Source organism: Apis laboriosa, unplaced genomic scaffold (assembly GCF_014066325.1).
Source record: "Apis laboriosa isolate Shangri-la unplaced genomic scaffold, ASM1406632v1 scaffold281_cov141, whole genome shotgun sequence".
Lineage (NCBI taxonomy): Eukaryota > Metazoa > Arthropoda > Insecta > Hymenoptera > Apidae > Apis > Apis laboriosa.
Window position 1 is genome coordinate 104,725 of NW_025222646.1, and position 20,944 is coordinate 125,668.

The 20,944-nt window shown below is 20.0% G+C and overlaps 1 protein-coding gene across 1 annotated transcript in view; it reads left to right on the forward strand.

The window, feature by feature from the left end:
* Positions 1–19,122, forward strand: part of LOC122714126 — a 91,900-nt gene extending 72,778 nt beyond the window's left edge. Inside the window, exons 3-6 of the mRNA XM_043935193.1 lie at positions 14,986–15,238; positions 15,318–15,386; positions 18,912–18,998; positions 19,057–19,122. Of these exons, the coding sequence (XP_043791128.1) occupies positions 14,986–15,238; positions 15,318–15,386; positions 18,912–18,998; positions 19,057–19,122 (475 nt within the window). The remainder of the gene's footprint in view (positions 1–14,985; positions 15,239–15,317; positions 15,387–18,911; positions 18,999–19,056) is intronic.
* Positions 19,123–20,944: the final 1,822 nt, after the last annotated feature.

A 20,944-nucleotide genomic window follows, 5' to 3' on the forward strand; every position in this document is an offset into this window, starting at 1 on the left:
TATGTATTTCGATACGATCAATGAGATTCATGGTAATATATAATGCGTAAAGATGTATTCAATGTCTTGTCAACTTTTTGTAGATATGTCTTCCGCAATAGCTTTCGTTGCCATTAATTCAAATAACCCTAATCTCTTCTCCGAGTATTCGTAATGAGCCTGGAGAATGGATTTTCAACAATCAGCACTTAAATTCGCAGATTTACAATAAAGTTGTGAGCGATGAATTCACTATTCAATTCATGTAATCAAAAGAAAGAAGATTCGAAATATGATCAATCAATCAAGTTCTCCACATATCATAAATCGAGCGTAAACCACATATCGTAGAATCGAGCATGCAAAACGTTCCTATTGATCATCATAGAATCTCGATTATAGCTATTGACGGATTTGATGAATTAACGCATTCGCGCGAATTAAAAAAAATTCCGCTGCATAATCTAAAACAAAAATTCGCGAAACTGTTCGTGTTGCATGAGAATTTTGAACTCATTGTGAGAAAATACATTGCATAAGTCACATGATGGAAATATCATTGACATTAAAAATCATTGCGAATAGCGAGTTCAATTCGCGCCATGTTCTCAAAGCGTCGAATATCAATTCTAAGATGCATAGTATCCAAGGGCTTCATGTAACACAATATCATTGGTTGATACAATGCATTCAACCAATTATTTAAAACAATCTTCTGTCAATTTTTCTTCGTGTTAGACCTAACATCGTTTTATACGCCGACATAAATACTATGTACTAGCATTTTATGTAAAATCATTTTAACCTCTTTAGCGAAAAGAGTCTCTTGTGGAAAAAGGATATTGAATGGTTCGTAAATGGTAAAACCATGTAAACTGATCTGTGGCATATGACACTATTTTAATCCCTTCGTGAATATGCGGATGTTGATAGATTCAGCATCATTGCTAGGAATAAGAATCCGCGATATTATAATATAAGAACCATCGATGTTATATGAAGATTATGTTAAATGATTATATGTTATATTATATGAATACTTTTCCAAATATAAATGTTAGATACATTGTAACATGAAAAAACTGATAAAGAATACAAAGAAAAATTTTGAATGAAACGGGTTTTGAATGTAATGAGTTGTTTGGGAAATTTATTCTAAATATTTAAAATAAAATGAAGTTTAAGAAAAAATTTCATCGATCTTTACTATAAAATCATATATCCATAAAAGAAAACTGTACAATAATTTCATACAGCATGCAGAAATTATTGTAAAATATAATATTTGAATAATTTTTTTTTTATTTTCATGCGATGAAAATGATGATAACATTGCGCATTTTCTAAATTTTTAGGATTAATGTGTTTTAAGTTTTTATTATAATGGATACGTTTTTTAACAAATGAATTCTAAGAATAACAAATAAGATCGAAATATTTATAAAACATATTCTATATAAGGGATATTATATATAAGGAATATTTAAAAAATGGAACGTCTATAGTGTATTTATCTCATAAAAATGTATTTATCATAATCTATTTATTTGATTGTGCCGATGAATTTAAAATGTTAATTTGTTTAAAAATGAAATTATGATAGTATTGTACGATATCTTAAAAAAGATAACATATTATTAATAAATTATTAATAAATTGTATTGATGTATTGTATTGAGTATTATTAAGAAATCAAATCGAAAGAAAGGAAATCAATGTAATAATGTAATTCAAAAAATAGTAGTAACATTTATTTACATAAAAATTCATTTATATAAGTTAAAAATTCTTTGTAGTAGCAGAAACTATATTGACGGACGAATGAAAAAAGATACGCTTAAAGAAATTATATATTATATTTTAATTCCCGGATCATAATACCGATATAATCATACAATTAAAAAAAATTCATTTCGTATTCATAGTATGAAAATTGAATAAAAATATATATTCATTATGAATATATTTTTTTTAATTGTTATATATAATATTTAATATAATATAAAGCTATTACAATAAAAAATGAAATAAACAAGTGTTGTTAAAGTATGACTTGAATATTGCACAAAACAAATGCTTAACTGAATACTACCATTTAAAGAATCATGGTTATGGAATCCATATAATTGTTTATATTTTAAGTCTTGAGTAAGTTTAATGATGATTAATTTTTGCTTCTTTAGTTAATTGACAATTGGATTCCTAATTTGTGATTTCTAATTTATATCTGATTGACTTTTTTTTTTGTGATGGATTAAATAATATTATAATACTAATTGATGTTGTGTTTTGAATCTTTTGATCAAACTCTGATTTTTGGAAATTGTTGCGGATCTTAATTTTCCCTCCTAATTATTTTCGGCGAAAATGTAATTAAGAGAGTGGAAATAAAGCAATAATAGTATTGAAAGATAAAAAGATAAAAGACACTCTCACTAAGGGATTACATTGTACTGCACAGGGATCAAGATTCTTGAAATTATTTTTTTGATTGGGTGTTATTTGATACCCATGCAAATGTAATTTATTATTATTATTGTAATTTAGTTTCGAATAATTATTGAATATATTTAAAAAATATAAGGAATCGTTCATAAATTATTGCTAAAAACTTAAATTGTTGAAAATGAAGTTATTGAAAATTGAAATTTAATTATCTTGCTTATTATTAATCAGTCCTAATTTTTGTGTATTATCGAATCAACATATTCGTAATGTATCGCACAAAAATCACGGCGATTGCTAACGTTAAATATCGCTATCACTATATGTTTTATTAAGTTATTTCGTTTCTACATTAAAAATAAAAATAATTTTGTACTTTTCTTTAATTTAATAGAAACAAAATTTACTTGTTTTTTATATAATTTCATGGTATAGTTAAATTTTTCTTAAATTTTAAGAACATAGCAAGCATATATCTATAGTCTAGAAAATATATTTATAAATTAGTAGAAATAGATATAAATATTAATATTTAAAAAAACTTCAGGTTATGATTAGTATATTTTAAAAAAAATGATCAAATCTAGAAACGCAATTATAGTAATAGTGCAAAATTTAAATAAATATAGTAATAGTGTAAATTTTCAAATACAATAATAAAAAAAAGTTTTGTTCGATATCATGGTTAGAATAATTATCGAAATTTAGTAAATTAAAAAACTCTTATATCCATATCCATATCCAATATATAAAAATTTATATATTCATATCCATATTCAATCATATTTAAACTTTTTAAGAAATTAATTTTAAAAAGACTGATTTCTATAATAAAATAAAATCTATAGATAATAAAATCTAATTTAGATTTAAAATCATTGTTAAATATACAACCATTGATCAAGTCAAGAATGTCATCAAAGAATGTCATCAAAGAATGCTTTGAAAAAAAAGAAATATACTTAATTGTCCTAGATATATATACAAGTTTTCCACAAAATCCAACATAAAAGTTTTATCCATGAATTAAAATAATAGTCATCTCAAAATTATTATGAAGATAATTAATAGAATTATATATATAGATATATATATTATAGATTATATATATAAATAGTTAATAGAATTATATCTTACTGACAGTTATTTTAGAGTTAAAATGAAAAAAAAAAAAAATAATAAAATGACTTGCAGAAAATTCTTCATACGACAATATTTTCTAACAATATTTTCCAATAAATAAAGACATATAATAATATTCGCAATAATATTGCTCAATTAACGACAACAAATAAAATACAACAGAATTTCAAAATGTAGTCAATAAAATGAACGAATAAATTAAACTATAATTAAATGAAATAAAATTTGTACATGTACATTTGTTATAATATTTATATTAAGAAAAGAGAAATATCTTTACATTAAATGACAAAATATATATTATTGTATGATAATTAAACTAAATATCTAAGAACGTATACTTCAAACTAAAATGACATGCACATCAAAAAAAAAAAAAAATATGAGTTAGACGTTTTAAAATTCAAAAAAATATAATTCATAAAAATATAATTATTAAACAGAAAATTCTAATTAATAATTTTTTTATAATAATTATTTTATTTATAAAATAATATTTATAAAATAATCGTAAAATTTGTTTGGATCTATGGAATTCAATTATAGAGAATAATCAAGAAAAGAAAATAAATCAAATTAAAAATTCAAAAATAAAAATATTAAAAATTATATAATTATTTATAAAAAATATATGTCTAATGTATACTTAATTTTAATAAGCATTACATATGTAAAATCAACATCTGTAAAATCAACATATGTAAAATCATCAATATTAAAATGAACTTAAGAAATAAATTCAAATTTATTTCTTTCAATAGAATATTAGAGTAGAGATCATATATATTATACTTATTATAATTATAATAAATACTTATAATAATTTAATAATATGCTTTATAAATATGTAGAAATTATGTAATAAATTTAATATAATACAATGATATTAAAAATTAAATGAAATCATAGTTATTTTTGTTTAAAAATATTTGAACATTTTAAAAATTTTTTTATAACATTTTTTTATAAAAGTTAACTTTTGATATTTTTTTAGTTTTTTAATAGATATTTTTTAATAGATTTTAAAGTATAGATTTCAAGATATGAATTATTTCATTATTTTATTTTAGTAATGCATTTTATATTTTATTTCTACTCTTTATGAATTTATTATTTTTTTCTATTGGATGGTTTGATTGTTTATATTTCCTTTTTTTCTTTTTATTTTTTTTCTTTGAATCTAAAATTTTATTAAAAAATGTTTAACATTTTTATCCTAATCTAATACTATTTAATTTCATTAAATAGAATATTATTCTATCAGATGATAAAATTTTACAAATTTTTCACATAATTTGAAAAATAAAAATCACGAAAATGTAAATTGAACATATAAAAATCAATCTGATTTTAATAAATTAACAAAAGCGGAAAAAAAGGATGAATATCGATTCTAAAGTTAATATATGAAGAAAAGAAAAAATTGTGAACTGCATACAAAATATATACAAAATAATAATAATAATAACAATCAATAAATAATTAATGATTTTTTTCACAATTTTTTTCAGAATTTTTCCATGTGAAATAAAATTCTTATAATTCTAAAAAGTTCTGCATAAATGTTATGTAGCATTACAATTGCAACTATGCAGCATAAATAAATAAATCATTAAAATGCTATATATCAAATAAATACTACAAAATAATATCATAAAATAATACTATAAAATAATACAATAATTAATTTTGTATTATTTAAATAAAAATTATAATAAATAATAAATAAATAAATAAACCAATAAAACTTTAAAATAAAAGAAACTAGCGAGGAAATATATTATTATAATTTATGTATAAAATATTATCATTTCAAATATTGAAATATCAAACCAGAAAATAAGAATTTTAGAAAATTAAACTGCAGAAATTTTAAAAATCTTAACATATAATATTTATAATGAGAAATTTTGGACGAATAGAGAATCCTCTAATTCTTATTAATCGCTAATATACAGAACATATAATATAAAACATATAATACAGAATATATAATACAGAACATATATAATTATTATTTAATCTTGAAAGAAAATTATATTAACTTTTTTTCTTTAAAAAAAATTGAATTCCTTATTTTAATTTATATTACTTTAATTTATATTTTCATCAATAAATAAATAAAATAATGCATAAAATATCTTTGATTAATCTCAAAGAAGAATTATGTTGAAAATATATAAATGAAAATACAACTCTTAATAAGATGATAATTATCTTTAATCGCATTAGTCGTAAATGAGATGCGAAGGAAATATGATAATATATAAATAGATACCTATATAGATATAAATATATTCATTTTATAATTTACAATAATATATGGCAGGAACGAAAAAAAGGATAAATAATTATTCTAAAAAAGTAAAAGTTTCTATTAAACTAAATAAACTAAATATTATTATTTACATAAACAAAATGAAGAAGAATATAAAAGGTAAGTGGATATCATGTCTACGAATGGAATTTTTGCTCATGTAATCTTTTTAATCATGATAGAGAAATATAATTATCATTGATTATCTCATTTATAATTTTAGACATTAATCTACTTTATCCAAAAGTTTATTTCCACATTAACTTATAGAGACATTCACAATTTGTACTGATTAATGAAATTATTTATTCCGTTTATGATCATAATTTTACCGTGATGTGCTTATAGATATAATGATTGATGCAATTAAAACAAAAATCTTAACATGGATATCAAAAACTCAATATTTGTCACTAATACATCTCATTATCATTAATGAGATATTTTGCTTAGGTGTATTTGAAATGAAAGGATAACTATGATATATTTGGAGTATAATATACGCAACTATATACATTATTTTAAATGTGTTAGTTATGCATGCAATAATAAATGTAAATCCCGATAAATTCTCTAAATATCTAAAGATTAGTTATAAAGTGGCTTCATGCGTTAACATTACATGCGTTATAATTTTTATAGTTATTGGAATTATAAAAACAAAAGTGACTATTAATAAAAATATAATATGTAGTAATAAAATTACTATATATATAGTAATATAATATATATGTAATAAAATTACATAATATACATAATATAACTATAAGATAATTAAACAAAATAAATATATTAGAAGAAAACTTTTATTTTTAATATTTTACTACACAGTAATATCGTTTTTTATCAATTTTTATTATTATTTCTATTAATTCTTAAAAATACAATCTCAGAAAAAATAAATATCAAATATGTCGAATAAAATGAAATATCGAATTAAATTTGATAATTTAATTTTTTCCGATTCATAGATAATTTTTATTTTCTTTTCTTTTTTTTGAGATAAATTCATAAAAATCATCTAAATATTCAACTCGAATTATAATTATTTAAACAACATATATTATAATTACTATTATAATTAGTTTTTCGCAAGTTACTATATTTAGATCAATTTTAATAATATAATATATAATATTATAATAAAAAATGTTTAAAATAAATTGTTCGGAAAATTAATTTCGTTTTTTTATACGAATGTCGTTAATTGAATCCAGTCAACTTCATTTTAAACCGTGTTGTTATTATATATTTTGATTGAAGTAAATCGATCTCGAGAAATTGCTATGAAATTAAATTTATCGAATTCGATTGTTCATGATCACATGAAACGACTTTGTTTTGTTTCGAAGCTTGATATTCTCAAAGAAAGAGATTTGCTCTGTTGCATTGATATCTGTGATTTGTTGCTCAAACGTGAGGAAAATGATCCATTTTTAAAGCAAATCGTAATGGAAATGAAAATTAAATCGTTTATGATAATATTAAACGAAAACAATCAAGAAGCAATAGAGATGAATCGGCGCAAGACACTTCAAAAGCTAATATTCCAGAAAAAAATTATGATCTCTGTTTGATGGGAATTGTTTTTTTTTTCTTCTACTTGACAATTGTACGATTAATTCGGAATGTATTGTACTGCAATCAATTAGATAAATTAAAGGATTCCATTACAAAACAAAAAAGATCTGAATTAATTAACAGGAAAGCTGCAGTGTTTCTCGATACCATTAGAACTCATACGAGTTTAATGACTCGAAGTTGTTACAATTTGGAATTGTTACCGCACCTACCATATTCGTCAGATTTGGCACCATCTGATTATCATCTGTTTTGATCTTTATAGAATTCTTAAATGGCAAAAAGTTTACTTCAAATAAGAATATCAAAAATCATTTGGATCAATTTTTTGCAAATAAAAATTAAAAGTTGTGGAATCATGCTAATCATGCTAAAAACATGTATTGAATCACAATGATCAATATATAATTAAATAAAATATATTTTATTAAAAAACGTATTTTATTGTCATAAAAAAACGAAATTACTTTCCAAACAATTCAATAGTATCTATTATATATTTATTAAAGTGTCGTCAAATGTCTATTTCATAACAAATGTATTAAAATTATAAATCATGTTGCAATTCGATTGCTAATACAAAATATTTTTACTACTTTTAATTCTTAAAATAATTATTTTATGTGTTTTTAAAATAAAAAAAACGCGAAGAAAAATTGCTGATATTAAAATTATTATAATTCTAAATAAATAATTGTAAATAATAAATTGTAAATAAAAAATCTTATAACAACTTCCTAAATTCATTTTAATTTAAGAGTTTATTTGCATTTTTTTACATACATTCTTAAGTTTAATTTTTTCGATGATTCTTTTTAATTATAAAAATGAACGTAAAACAAAAATTACTTTTTTCTTCTCAGATTTTGAAAATTGAAAAATTGAAAATTTTAAATTATATATTTAAATTTTTTATTGGAATTTATTTTTTAATAGTTTTTTTAAGGAACATCTTATCGTTTTAATGATTTTCAAATATTTGATATTTTTTTTTTCTTTTCATCATTTTATTTTATGTATTTGAAAAGTAAAAAGTAAGCAATAGTTTATTCTATATCATAAGAATTTATGAGCTATAATTACAAAATTAATATATGCTATATATACAATTATTTCTATAAATTTCTATATTTCTATATCAAAAATAGATAGTTTCAAAAAAAATTATTCATAGTATTTATAGGGACACATATAATAATGATAAGTTTGAGTTTGGAATAATTTTAAAATGTATTCTGTGATTATCAGATTTAAATTTTGAAATTGAATATTTTTTACTAATGATATCTTTATAAACTTATATCGAAATGTTTTCAAAATATTATTTACACATATATTTTTAAAATATTATTGAGTTAATAACTTTCAAAATTTACATACTATTGATTCTTTCAGTTTATTAATTAATTATTAGTTTTTTTAATTTTAAATCGAATGTGGCTAATAATTATGACTATCGTGATTGCAATTTTCTACCATATAATTTCTGTATATAAAACAATAGTTTTCTTGATTGAAAATAAAATTACTAATAACTAAAAATAACTAATAATACATATAGAAAAATATATATAAAATATAAAAATACATATAGAAAAATAACATACGAAATGTGAAATATTATTTTTCCACATGTAAAGAAATAAATAAGTAATTTTAACATAAATTATAAAAATGTATCTTCAATAATAAAGATTTTTAATATCTTTAATAATAATTGAAGGATATTTTTGTAATTTGCATTGGAATTACTTTTACTCTTTCTTTTTCTCTTTTTTTGGACTCGTTCTCATTCTCTCTCTCTCTCTCTTTCTCTCTCTTATACATATAAAATTGTCTTTTTTTTAAAATTATCATGATGTACAAAATTCGATTAAATAACTTTCTTGTGATAAATAATAATATAATAATATATATAATGTTAATGCTGACAACATATAAAATTTAATAGGCAATACTAAATAAAGGTATAAAAAGATACATATAATATATTTTGAAAACATCTTAAATTAAAAAGATATATAATAAAAAATATAAGATTTAATTTAAAAATTTGAATATCATATAGAACAATTCAACATTATCCTTATATATAAATAAATATTATAAATAATATATAAGAATATATAAGTTCTTATCATTATATTATAATATATAATTATTATATATTTATTATAATATATAATTATAATAAATAAAGTGCTTTGATAAATAGACATAATTTAATAATAACTTAATAATTTAATAATTTAATAAATAATATAAAAGAAATAAATAGATGAAATAGACATATAATCACAAAAATATAATAATACAAAACATAAAAAAATTATTTATCTGCACGTTTGTTAAATAACATTTCTTAAATAGCTAGCTCTGGTATGGTCTACATTAAATATAGCTTTAAATGATATATTAAGATCAGTTCTCACTCATTATCATAATTATAACACATTGATGATTAAAAAATACAATAATTAATTAAAAAAAAGACTTCTTAATTTTCTAAAATTTTCTAATATTATAAAAGACAAGATTGTGAACTTTTTCCCATATATAATCGTTATTTGTCTTTAGTTTCTTAATTTCATTCTATTTTGAATAATTACTATACTAAAGTATAAAAGTTAATATAAAGAAATATCAAATGAGATTTATTTATTATATTCTAACAATTTATAAATTTGATTTAAATGAAATAAAATATAGAACTGAGAGTACTTTGTTTTTAAAACTGCGAAGTTTTCATACTTCGTGATAATTCTTCATTTCATCTAACATAAACTTGAATTGATTATAACTTAAAACCTTAATTAACATTTTTGTACACCAATTTTTATTTATTTTGATTTCTAGAATTAAAGAGTATTTTATTTTTATAAATATTTTTATTTTTTAAAGATTTTTATTTCTCATATTTTTTTTTTTTACATTATAGTGTTCGAGGAAAATTATTGCAAGATGTGAACAAATAAACAATACCTTGGATTCATTTGGTATTGAAAAAAATTATAGAAAAACTTTTCTTCAAGTTGCACAAAAATTAATTACGTCCAGCACAATAACAATAATTATATTCTCATTTCATTGTTATCGGTATATTAATATATATGAACAAAATTTCTATTTGGGTATTTTTACATATATACCAGTAACGATTATATATTTAGGAATTTTTATTTTCACCATATTTGTAAGGTAAATTAAAAAAAAAAATGCTTATGAATTCAAAATTAATCAAATAGAAAAATAAATATTTGTAGATAAATTTAAAATCAAGTTATTTTAAAAATATGTAATAATATATTTTTGATTTTTTTAAATAATTTAGTTTATAATATTACAATAATTAAAAACATAATATTATACTATATTATAATAATATTATACTATAATATTATAATATACTAGATTACGTAATTAATAAATTTAAGAAATATCAATTTTCTTAAATAACTTCAAATTCATAAGTTTTATTTTATTTCAAATTTATTTATATAATAATTATAATTATGAATAATTATAATCATCTATATTTTTACAATTTTTAAATAAAGAAAAAACAAAAATAAAACAAAGAAGAATTGTATAGTTCCATTTCTGGTATAAGAAATGAAAGGAAACACGAAACAAAAAATTTTGTGTCAAAAATTTGAAGGAAAAACGAATATTCTTTTAAAATTGTATTTTAGAACATCATTATCTTCATCAATTTTTTTCTTTTATTTTTAATTACATATAATCAAGCGATAATGAACACTAATAATTAAATTATTTAAATTTTTTCTATTTAAAAATTTCTATTTTTTAATTTTTGCAATATAATTAATTTTTGCTCTTAATTATTAATTGATAAATATAAGATATAGTACAATTTATTATTATATAATAGATCTCTAATTTTTTAATGGTGTCAAAATCAAATTTTAATATTGGCTATGGAAATTATAGAATCTGAAAAATAAAATAATAAAAACTTTTATAATATGATTTTTTTATTTTTTTTAAATCAATAAATTATTTAGATCTATAAATTATTTTTTTTTACAAAAAAGTTATAATTAGGAAAAACCGAAAAATATAAATAATATTACAAAATATATAATATCTATTTGAAAGATAACAGAAAAAAATTTACAAGTAACTCTTCAATCTCAATTCAATCATGTTCAATTAATGATTTTGGAAACAAAATTTTATTGGAGCAAAGTTAAAATTAAAATGGATTAGTGCATATCTATAATATGAATAAATCTTTAATAAATTTACGATTGTTCAAGCGTTGAATAATAATAAAAATAAATATTATAGTAAAAATATTAAAATTATAAAAATGATATACATATATCGATGTATATAATGATAATTAAATTATTAATATTATGTTTTTAATTTTTATATTATATTTATATTATATTAAATATTACATTAAGAATTTAAATATTTTTATATATTATTATAAAAATTCAATAAAATTTTAATGTGATATTTTTTTTTATTTTTAAACAAAATGTTCGTTAGTAAAAGTTAATGATTACTTGTATAATTATCATTATATCATTTGCATTATTATTGAATATATAATTTTATAATAATTAATAATTTAAATAATTATCATTATATAATATAAAATAAAAGTGTTATAAAAAAAAATTTAAGAAAATAAGAAAATCTTTGAATTTAAATGATAATTAAAAAATATAGTAAAATTTTATTGCTATAAAATTAAATTTTATATTACCACTAAAAATTCATAAAATATATTAATAAATCAAAAGACATAAAACTGAGAGTGAAATATGAACGAACTGAGAACGAATTAATAATATAGATTGAATCATATTAAAACAATAATAAAAATTATGTTATAAATTCATCAACATACGTATATCCTTGAGTAGTTTGGAAAAAATTCAATAGTTTCTTTATCTTATGGCCACATTGTTGTGACACTTGAAAAATTTTTATTTATCCTAGATCTTATTATGGCTAAACCATATATTAAGAATCTTTTGAAATAGAATCTTTATCGCTGAATCAGACTATATTAAATTTTTTATTTGATTTAGAAAATTTAATTATTTGGCATCATACCTATCAATATCCCATCATTCCACATCAATATTATCATAGTTTATTATTTAGAAGCAAATTTAATTCTCTTTAAATCGCAATCTCTTTAAATCTTCTTTGAAATGGAATGAAGATAAGAAATGAAATGCAAGATAATGAGCAGCAAGATAATAAAGCTTCAAGACAGAATAATATTAGTCGCATTTGAAATCAGAAAATATTTTTTATAATTAATACAGAATGAAGTTGCAAGTCTTGTTTTAACAATTAATTTTAAACTAATGCAGAATGAACACTACTATTTCAAACACAATTATTCATCCCAAGAAATCATTAGCTTGCATCTATCTTGTAAATAAAAAGTGGCAAAATCTAACTTTTATCATTTTATAATTGATTAATGGCCAATCAAGTTTTAACAATAGTAGTGTCCATTACGAGAGATTATCAATCCTCAATAATAAATAGCTCAGAATCTGTTCTTTCCTAGATTAATAAAGACATTTTTAATATCTTGACTAACTGTCTCTAAAAACAATTATAAATTAGTAATAACATTAGATTAATAAAGTATAATTTTTCTAAGACAATGCGATGCGAGGAATAATAACAATAGCATTCTAAACCACAATGTGAATATAATTGAATATGAAATATTTGATCAATTTAAAAGATTGATAATTTGAATCAAATAAAATTATTCAATTACTAGTCAATTGCAATTTTTATTAATTAAAAATAAAGAAAAATTGAAAAAAATATTAAATACAAGGATATTAAAATTAATTGAGTTTATTTTTTTGAGTTTATATTTTTTTTTCTTATTCTAAAATGCCAATCTAAGAAAACATTCTTTTTTTTTCAGATTTATGAAAAGCGAAATTTTTGTTCTTTCATTTTTTTTATTTTTTTTTTTTTTTTGTGTATCACATTACAGAAATACATAAAATTTTTTTAAATCTTTATTTCATTCTTATGGAAAATGAAAATATGGATAAGTTTATAATCATTCATAGTATTTTTTTTTTTTTGAATTGATGATTTTGGATTTTTGTTAAGTATTTTACAGGATAAATTGCGTAAAATGAACAATGTTATGAAAGAAATACATCAACTTTCAAGTATAAATGACATTAATATAAGATATAAGATGCATATTGCAGATAAATATATAATTATAAAAAACTATTATAACAAAAAACATTTTGTTCAACATCTTCTTCAAGTTACAAGGTATGTTTAATAATTTCTCAATATATGTAGAATTTTGTAATTTTATATAATATAGGAGAAAAGTGAAAGTCAATCGCAAATAGTGAATAGCTCCGTACATTTTTAATATCTTGACTAACTGTCTCTAAAAACAATTATAAATTAGTAATAACATACATATTAAATATTATAATCAATTTTGTTATAACTTGTGAAGCGATCAAACGCTCGAGTATTTTCAATAGTCTAATAATAATTTACATTATTCATAATTTATATTAATAAATATAGTTCTTTAATTTAAAAACAAAGATATAGCAGCAATAACTATTTCACAAGTCACGCTTGCGCACTTAGTGTCTTGCGATGAAAATGAGCGTAAAGATCTGATCCCATACGCTATGACGCGATTCCATCCAACGCGATTATTGGTTCCTCTAATTTCCTCTTAGTTTGCATTTTCGTGGAAAATAATTGGAGAAATAACCCGTGACAGTCTTTCAGAATAATTAATTAAAATAAAATTCAAATCAAATAGAATGCAGCAATACAGTTCATATTCAAAGTACAAGTATAATCATTACAGTCAATTAGCATAATATAAATAATTAAAATAAAATACCATTTTAACATCATTCAAAGCATAATATAAACGATTGTACAATCCTAGGGCAATAAGTAATACTTCGAATAATATCAGTTCACGCACATTCATCACATTCAATTGTAATATATATTTAAAATAATTCAATTTCGAAAGAAATTTTCTTCTCATTGAAAATGACATTACTGAGAGCAAAAAAATTTTAGTCAAATTTCATCAATGTTTATTGTGAAATTCATTTTAATATTAACAATTCAATATATTTTAAAATTTTTGAACGTTTAATTAATTTTTTTTATATTCATATATATATATTGATAACAAAAATATTAAATAAAATTAATTAGGAAGTACTTCTATAAATTCAAATCTGAGAAGCTAAAATTAAATATTTTTTAAGATAAAAAAAAATTTCTTCTTAAAATTTTATTATTGATTATTTTTCTTTCTTTTATTTTATTTAAATGTTTGGAGCTACCTCTTTTTCCCTATATGATAATATTAATGATAATATTGTTTCTGAATTTATAGAAATATAATATTATTAATTTATAGTAATATAATATATATCATATTATTATTATTTTGTTTACTTATAACTACTAATCTTTTTTTCTTTTTTTTATTAAAGATATATTCATTTTGAGATTCTTAAACTTTCACGTGAACTCAATCAAGCATATACTTATCAAATTCTATTGGATATAATTTTACAATTTTCATTATTGCTATGTATACTTTATAATACATATTTTTATTTAATATCATTAAATTTATCAGAAGTATTTTTAGATAAAGAAATTTCAATAACTATTATATGGATTTCTTTGCTTTCGACAAAAATTATTCTTATAAATAATCACTGTACTAATTTTTATCGCGAGGTAAGAATGTAATATCATAAACGAAAAGTTAATATACATACAAGTATATATATATATATATAATATTAAAGTTTTATAGGTAGAAATAACAGCACATTTGCTTCGAGAATTAGATATTTGCTATTTAGATAATTCCATTAGAGATGAGGTAAGTTCTATATTTATGTAATTAAATTTAAATTTACTATGATTCATTTTTACTAAAAATATCGAAAATAAAATCTAACAAATCTAGATTAAACTTCTCTATATGCTCTCTTTTCAATTTTAATGATCCTAAAATATATTGCAAAGAAGTATTATTTTAAGTAAATATTTTCTTTCATATAATATATAATTTTAATTTTTGAATTATTTGCAAAAAACTTTTGATATTATATTATTAAATTTTGTTTGTACAAAGTATTAAAAAATTATTGTTACGATTTTGAAAAATAATTGTACGTTTTTCGGATTAATAGTCACATATTAAATAAAATACAAAATTGATCTTGAGCATGACTTTCAAGGTTAAATTATTTTTTTAACGCATTGCATATAATACTTGTGACAAAGAAAAAATATTTTCATAGATCATGAAGATACTCTTCTCTTAGAAAAAAATATTTAAATTTTATGTATTTAAATTCATTTTATTTAGAAAATTATTATATAAATATTTAGAAAATGATTATATCTAATTGCTTGAAAAAATATCTCTTCTTACAAAATGGTTCTTTATAAGATCTCTTTTTTTTTAGAAAATTCCTTTTCTTTTACAAAATGCACGTTTAGAAAATGAACTTTTTATAAAATGATTATTTATAAGCTAATTATTTTATAAAATTTTAAAATCTGCATCAAATGCTGCTATATAGCAAATATGGAATATATTAAAAAATATTTCCAAGATTATTATCAAATCAATATGACTTTTAATAAATAGAACAATTTTAAGATTATGTTATATTTGAAATATGTTATATTTGAAAATATTATGGAAATGTGAATTTTTTTTTGCAATTTATTTAACTATATTTATCTAATTCTAAAATTTTCGATAAATAGAGTCATTTATTTAAACATATTCAATTTTATATAATCATATATCTTTTTCGCAGATTTTATCCAGATTAAAAAACTGTTTAATCATTTTGAAAAATAAGCAAAGTCATAAATAATATTTTGTTTTTCTTTATTGTATCTTAATTACGAGCTTTACTTGGTGTTTATTAAATTATAAATCTCGAAATTGCTTATCCAATTATGGAATTTCTTTTGAAAATATTATTAATATGATCAGATATCAATCTTAGCGTGTAGCGCAATCTTTTAATATATCGCGATATATTTCGATTGATCTCACTTAATTGTTTTTTATATTATATAATAATAATTATAATTATATAATATTATATAATAATCTCTAGCATTTGAAACAGATTTTAGCATTTTATTAAAAAATGACTTTGTAAACATTTTATAAAAAAATCGTTTTTTATGCATTAAAAAAAATAATTTTCTTTTAAAATAAATATTCTATTTATAAATCCTGAAAAAAATTGCATTCTATAAATTTAAATGAACATAAAACTTAAAAATGATTTATTTGATACTTATTTTTCGTGATGAGTATTATACATTGTAGAAAATAAAAGAATAATTTAAATTGAAAATCGTATCCAAAATCACTTTTACAATTATTTTTCTTATCAAATTTCTACTGATTCAAAAACTAAAACCACTTCCTTAAGATATAATAAATATTTTTTGTATAATAATATTCAAAAATATGTAATATATACATATGCATTTATGATAATATATGACTATATACTGGTATTATATATACATTTATATATATACATTTTTTTTATATCATTTATATAAATTATATAAACAAACAATTCTTAATCTCTAAGCATAGTTTAATGTATAAATTATATTTTAATATTTTAATATAGTCTTAATTTTAATCTAATTTCAACCAAAGGAGAACATATAATATAAATAATGAAAGATCTCATTGTAAGCAAAAATTTTTGTTTCTTCTTTTAATGAATAAATTATAGTTAAGTTAATTATAAATATGATAATTCACGTTGCAACAGAAAAATTTATTCTTTCAATTGTATCTATAAATTCAAAATCTCATCTATTTTATAATTTATATAAATATCATAGAAGAATATGTAGCATGATGAAATATCGCCTGATTCAATATTTATTTATTTTTTATTTAAATATATATTTTTATATTTATGTTATAATCTTATTTTTTTGCTTTAGAAAACAATCTTTTACTTGGCATTATATTTTTATATTCTCTTTAAAAAGATATTAATAATCTTAGATGATAAATTTTAAAATAAATTTTTTTAAAAATTATAAATTTTAATCTAAATATTTATAAATCTCTATCTATTCAATGGATTTTACTATAAATTATATTTGCATTCTTTTCAACAAAATTTGACTTAATTTCAAAAAAAAAAAAATAACACATTAAAAGCATAATCTTTTATTTTAATTTATTAAAAATCTTACATTACATAAAGAAAAAAGTTTTTAAAATTCATAATACACAATAGAAAGAATCGCTTAGATTTTCAAAATCATAGTTCAAACTCAAAAATTAGTGATTTAAATAGAAATAGTATATAGTAAATAATATTCAAATTTAATAATGCGAAGAATTAAGAAAAATTAAATTCAATTTTCAACAAAATTAAATTCAATGAGCAACAAATATATTATATTATTTTTGTATGTATTATTCTTCAGTAATGTTTTTATTTTTCAATTAATTTCATGTTAAATGTTAATTTGTTATAAATTACTTTGACCATCAATATTAAAAAACGGTACAGTAAATAATTATATTTCAAAAAGTTGAAAAACTTTTTATGTGAGTGAATTGATCTAATCTAATTAATAATCTATAAATCTAATTAATTTTAAATAATCCATAAATATCTAATCTAATTAATAATCTAATCTAATTATTTAATAAATTATTTTCTAATTTAAGTATTTTTTTTGTTTTTATGTATTTTTTTGTTTCATTTCAATTAGATATTATTTATTGATCATTGTTAAAAAAATGTTATATTTGTCTTTTTATATCATAAATTTATATTATTTATTTTAAGAATAAATAAATTCAATTTATTCATCCTATAATAACTAAGTATTTAAATTTATTGATAAATTATATCGAACATATAATATCGAATATATAATATAATTTAATATAATTTAATATAATAAATATTCAATATCTTATTTCGATATTAAAATTTATTTATTTGTTATATTGATCATGTACTCAACATACCAATATATATACTACAATATATTAATTTGATACGTTCACGATTGATTAATGTTTTTTATTAATATACAAAAAACTGAAACAAAAATTTTTGTAAAAAATTAGAAAGCTTGAAATTACTTCAAGAATCTCTAGCTAAGATATATTCATTTTTGAAATATATATATNTAGCGCACAAATTACTTTGTTTCTATATTCTGATTTTATTTATATCAGCGAATAGTATCTGTACGAATTCTTATAGACTTTTTCAAAGAATATTTTATATCGAAAAACGAATCAAATACAAATAATTTATAGTTTAGAGTTTAAAATTAAAAATATTTAAAAAATAAAAGTTAATGACAACAATAATTTCAGGTACTACAATTTTCGTTACAACTCTTTCTTCATCCTTTAAAATTTACTGCTGGTGATTATACACTTAATAACAGGTTATCAACAATGGTAAGTTAAACGAATGTATAACCGGATTAATTACTTAAGGATTTAATCTTTCTTTCAGATTTTTAATACTATAATAACATATTTGATTGTATTAGTACAAATAAGTCCATTGTTAGTACGATGAAGCTTGCGGTCCAAAGATTCTTGGAAAATTAATTTTTATCACTAAAATCATAATTTATGATTATTTTTTACATTTTATATTTACATAATAATATATTATTATAGTTTATGAATAAGAAAAAAATTATAATATTCGCCATAATAAATTTATTATATGATTAACATATAATACATTTCTTTCAAATAAGATTTTTATAATGAACAGAACGCTTTCCCGTTCTCTTCTCCCTTTGATTATTTATACATTAATATATTTGTGAAACTTAGAAGATTTTAGAAGTCAATACAAACACAAAAATTAATAAATATTATTAACTAATCTATTAAATTAAATTAAAAGCAATTTAAGTTTTCATTAAATCTCTATTTCCGTTTATATCCCCATTATATTATCAGTTCAAATTGTCCCTAATGAAAAATTTTAAGTAATTATAAGATAAATTATAAGATAAATAAACTTCAAACTCTCGATATTCTCGCGTAACAAATTCCATATTATTTTATCTTAGAATTGATTATTTAATTATATCACTTCGAATGATAATCAAATTCATGATTCATGAACAAATTACAAATTGAAATGAAAGAAATAGAAGAAAGAGATCACATTACTGACATTGGTATTATCGATGTCAAAATCCTGTTAAATTAAAGCAAATAATAATAGGATTATGGGAGAGTATCCCATAAGTTTCTTTTTTTTTTTTTTTTTGATAGGAAATGAACACATGATATTTGTTGTTTAAGATTAATTTATTGCATTATATATGAATCATTCTGCTCTATCATATTCTTCTATCTCTCATTATTTCCTTTTTCCAAAATTGTTGGGGTTTATTTGCAAAATATTGTCTTTTTATTTCGCTTACGGATTGGAATCGTTTATCATGAAGAGAATATTTTTAATAACAGGAACAAGTAATAATTGAATAGAATAAGATTTGGGGAATACAGAAGATGCAATAGAATGTCCCAATTAAACTGTAACAGCTTTTTTCTTACAGTCAATGCAACATGCAGTTTTGCATTGTCGTGATGGCCTCATCGATTCGCCAATTTTTGCTGTTTTTCTGCTATGGCGTATTTCAATTTATCAGACTGATTGGAGTATTTTCCAAAATTGATGACTTGAGAAAGAAGCTCATAATAGATTACATCTTTCCAATTCCACCAAATGGATAAAAGAACTTTTTTCGGGTGAAGTCCAGGTTTCACGGCAGTTGAAGGTCTCTATTAAATCAAGTGCGTTTTTGATGCATATTTTGATACAAGATCCAAGTCTCAAGTGACAAGTCTCTTTAAGAAAGAATTTCTTTCATATCGCTGGAAAAGGAAATTGCACGTACAGATGCTGTTCAAAATCTCTGTCAATAACTGTGGAACTCAAACTTCACATCGATTGACATATCCCATCTTGGTTAGATCATTATCTATCATTTTGTAATCTGGAAATGTTAATATCATCTACTATTTTTTATACACTATCGCAGATTTTCAGCGAGCATGGTTTTAATAAAGTCTGTATTCGTCGTTGCTGGGCGCCTGCTGCGACCTTCATCTTTCAAGTCGAAATTGCCTGCTCTAAATCTCTTAAACCAATTGCAAATAATCGTAATAGTTGTAGCATCATTCCTGTAAATAATACAAATGTCATCTTCAGTATTATTTGCACTATCATCTTTTTTAAAGCAATAAAGCATAATATGCCGCAAATACTTCCTTTGGTTATTCATATTGAACAGTATAGAAAAAAGTTTTAAAAAAGACAGTATCACCAACGAAACGTACTTTAGAAGAGCTTCGAGATGACTGAAACCGATGCG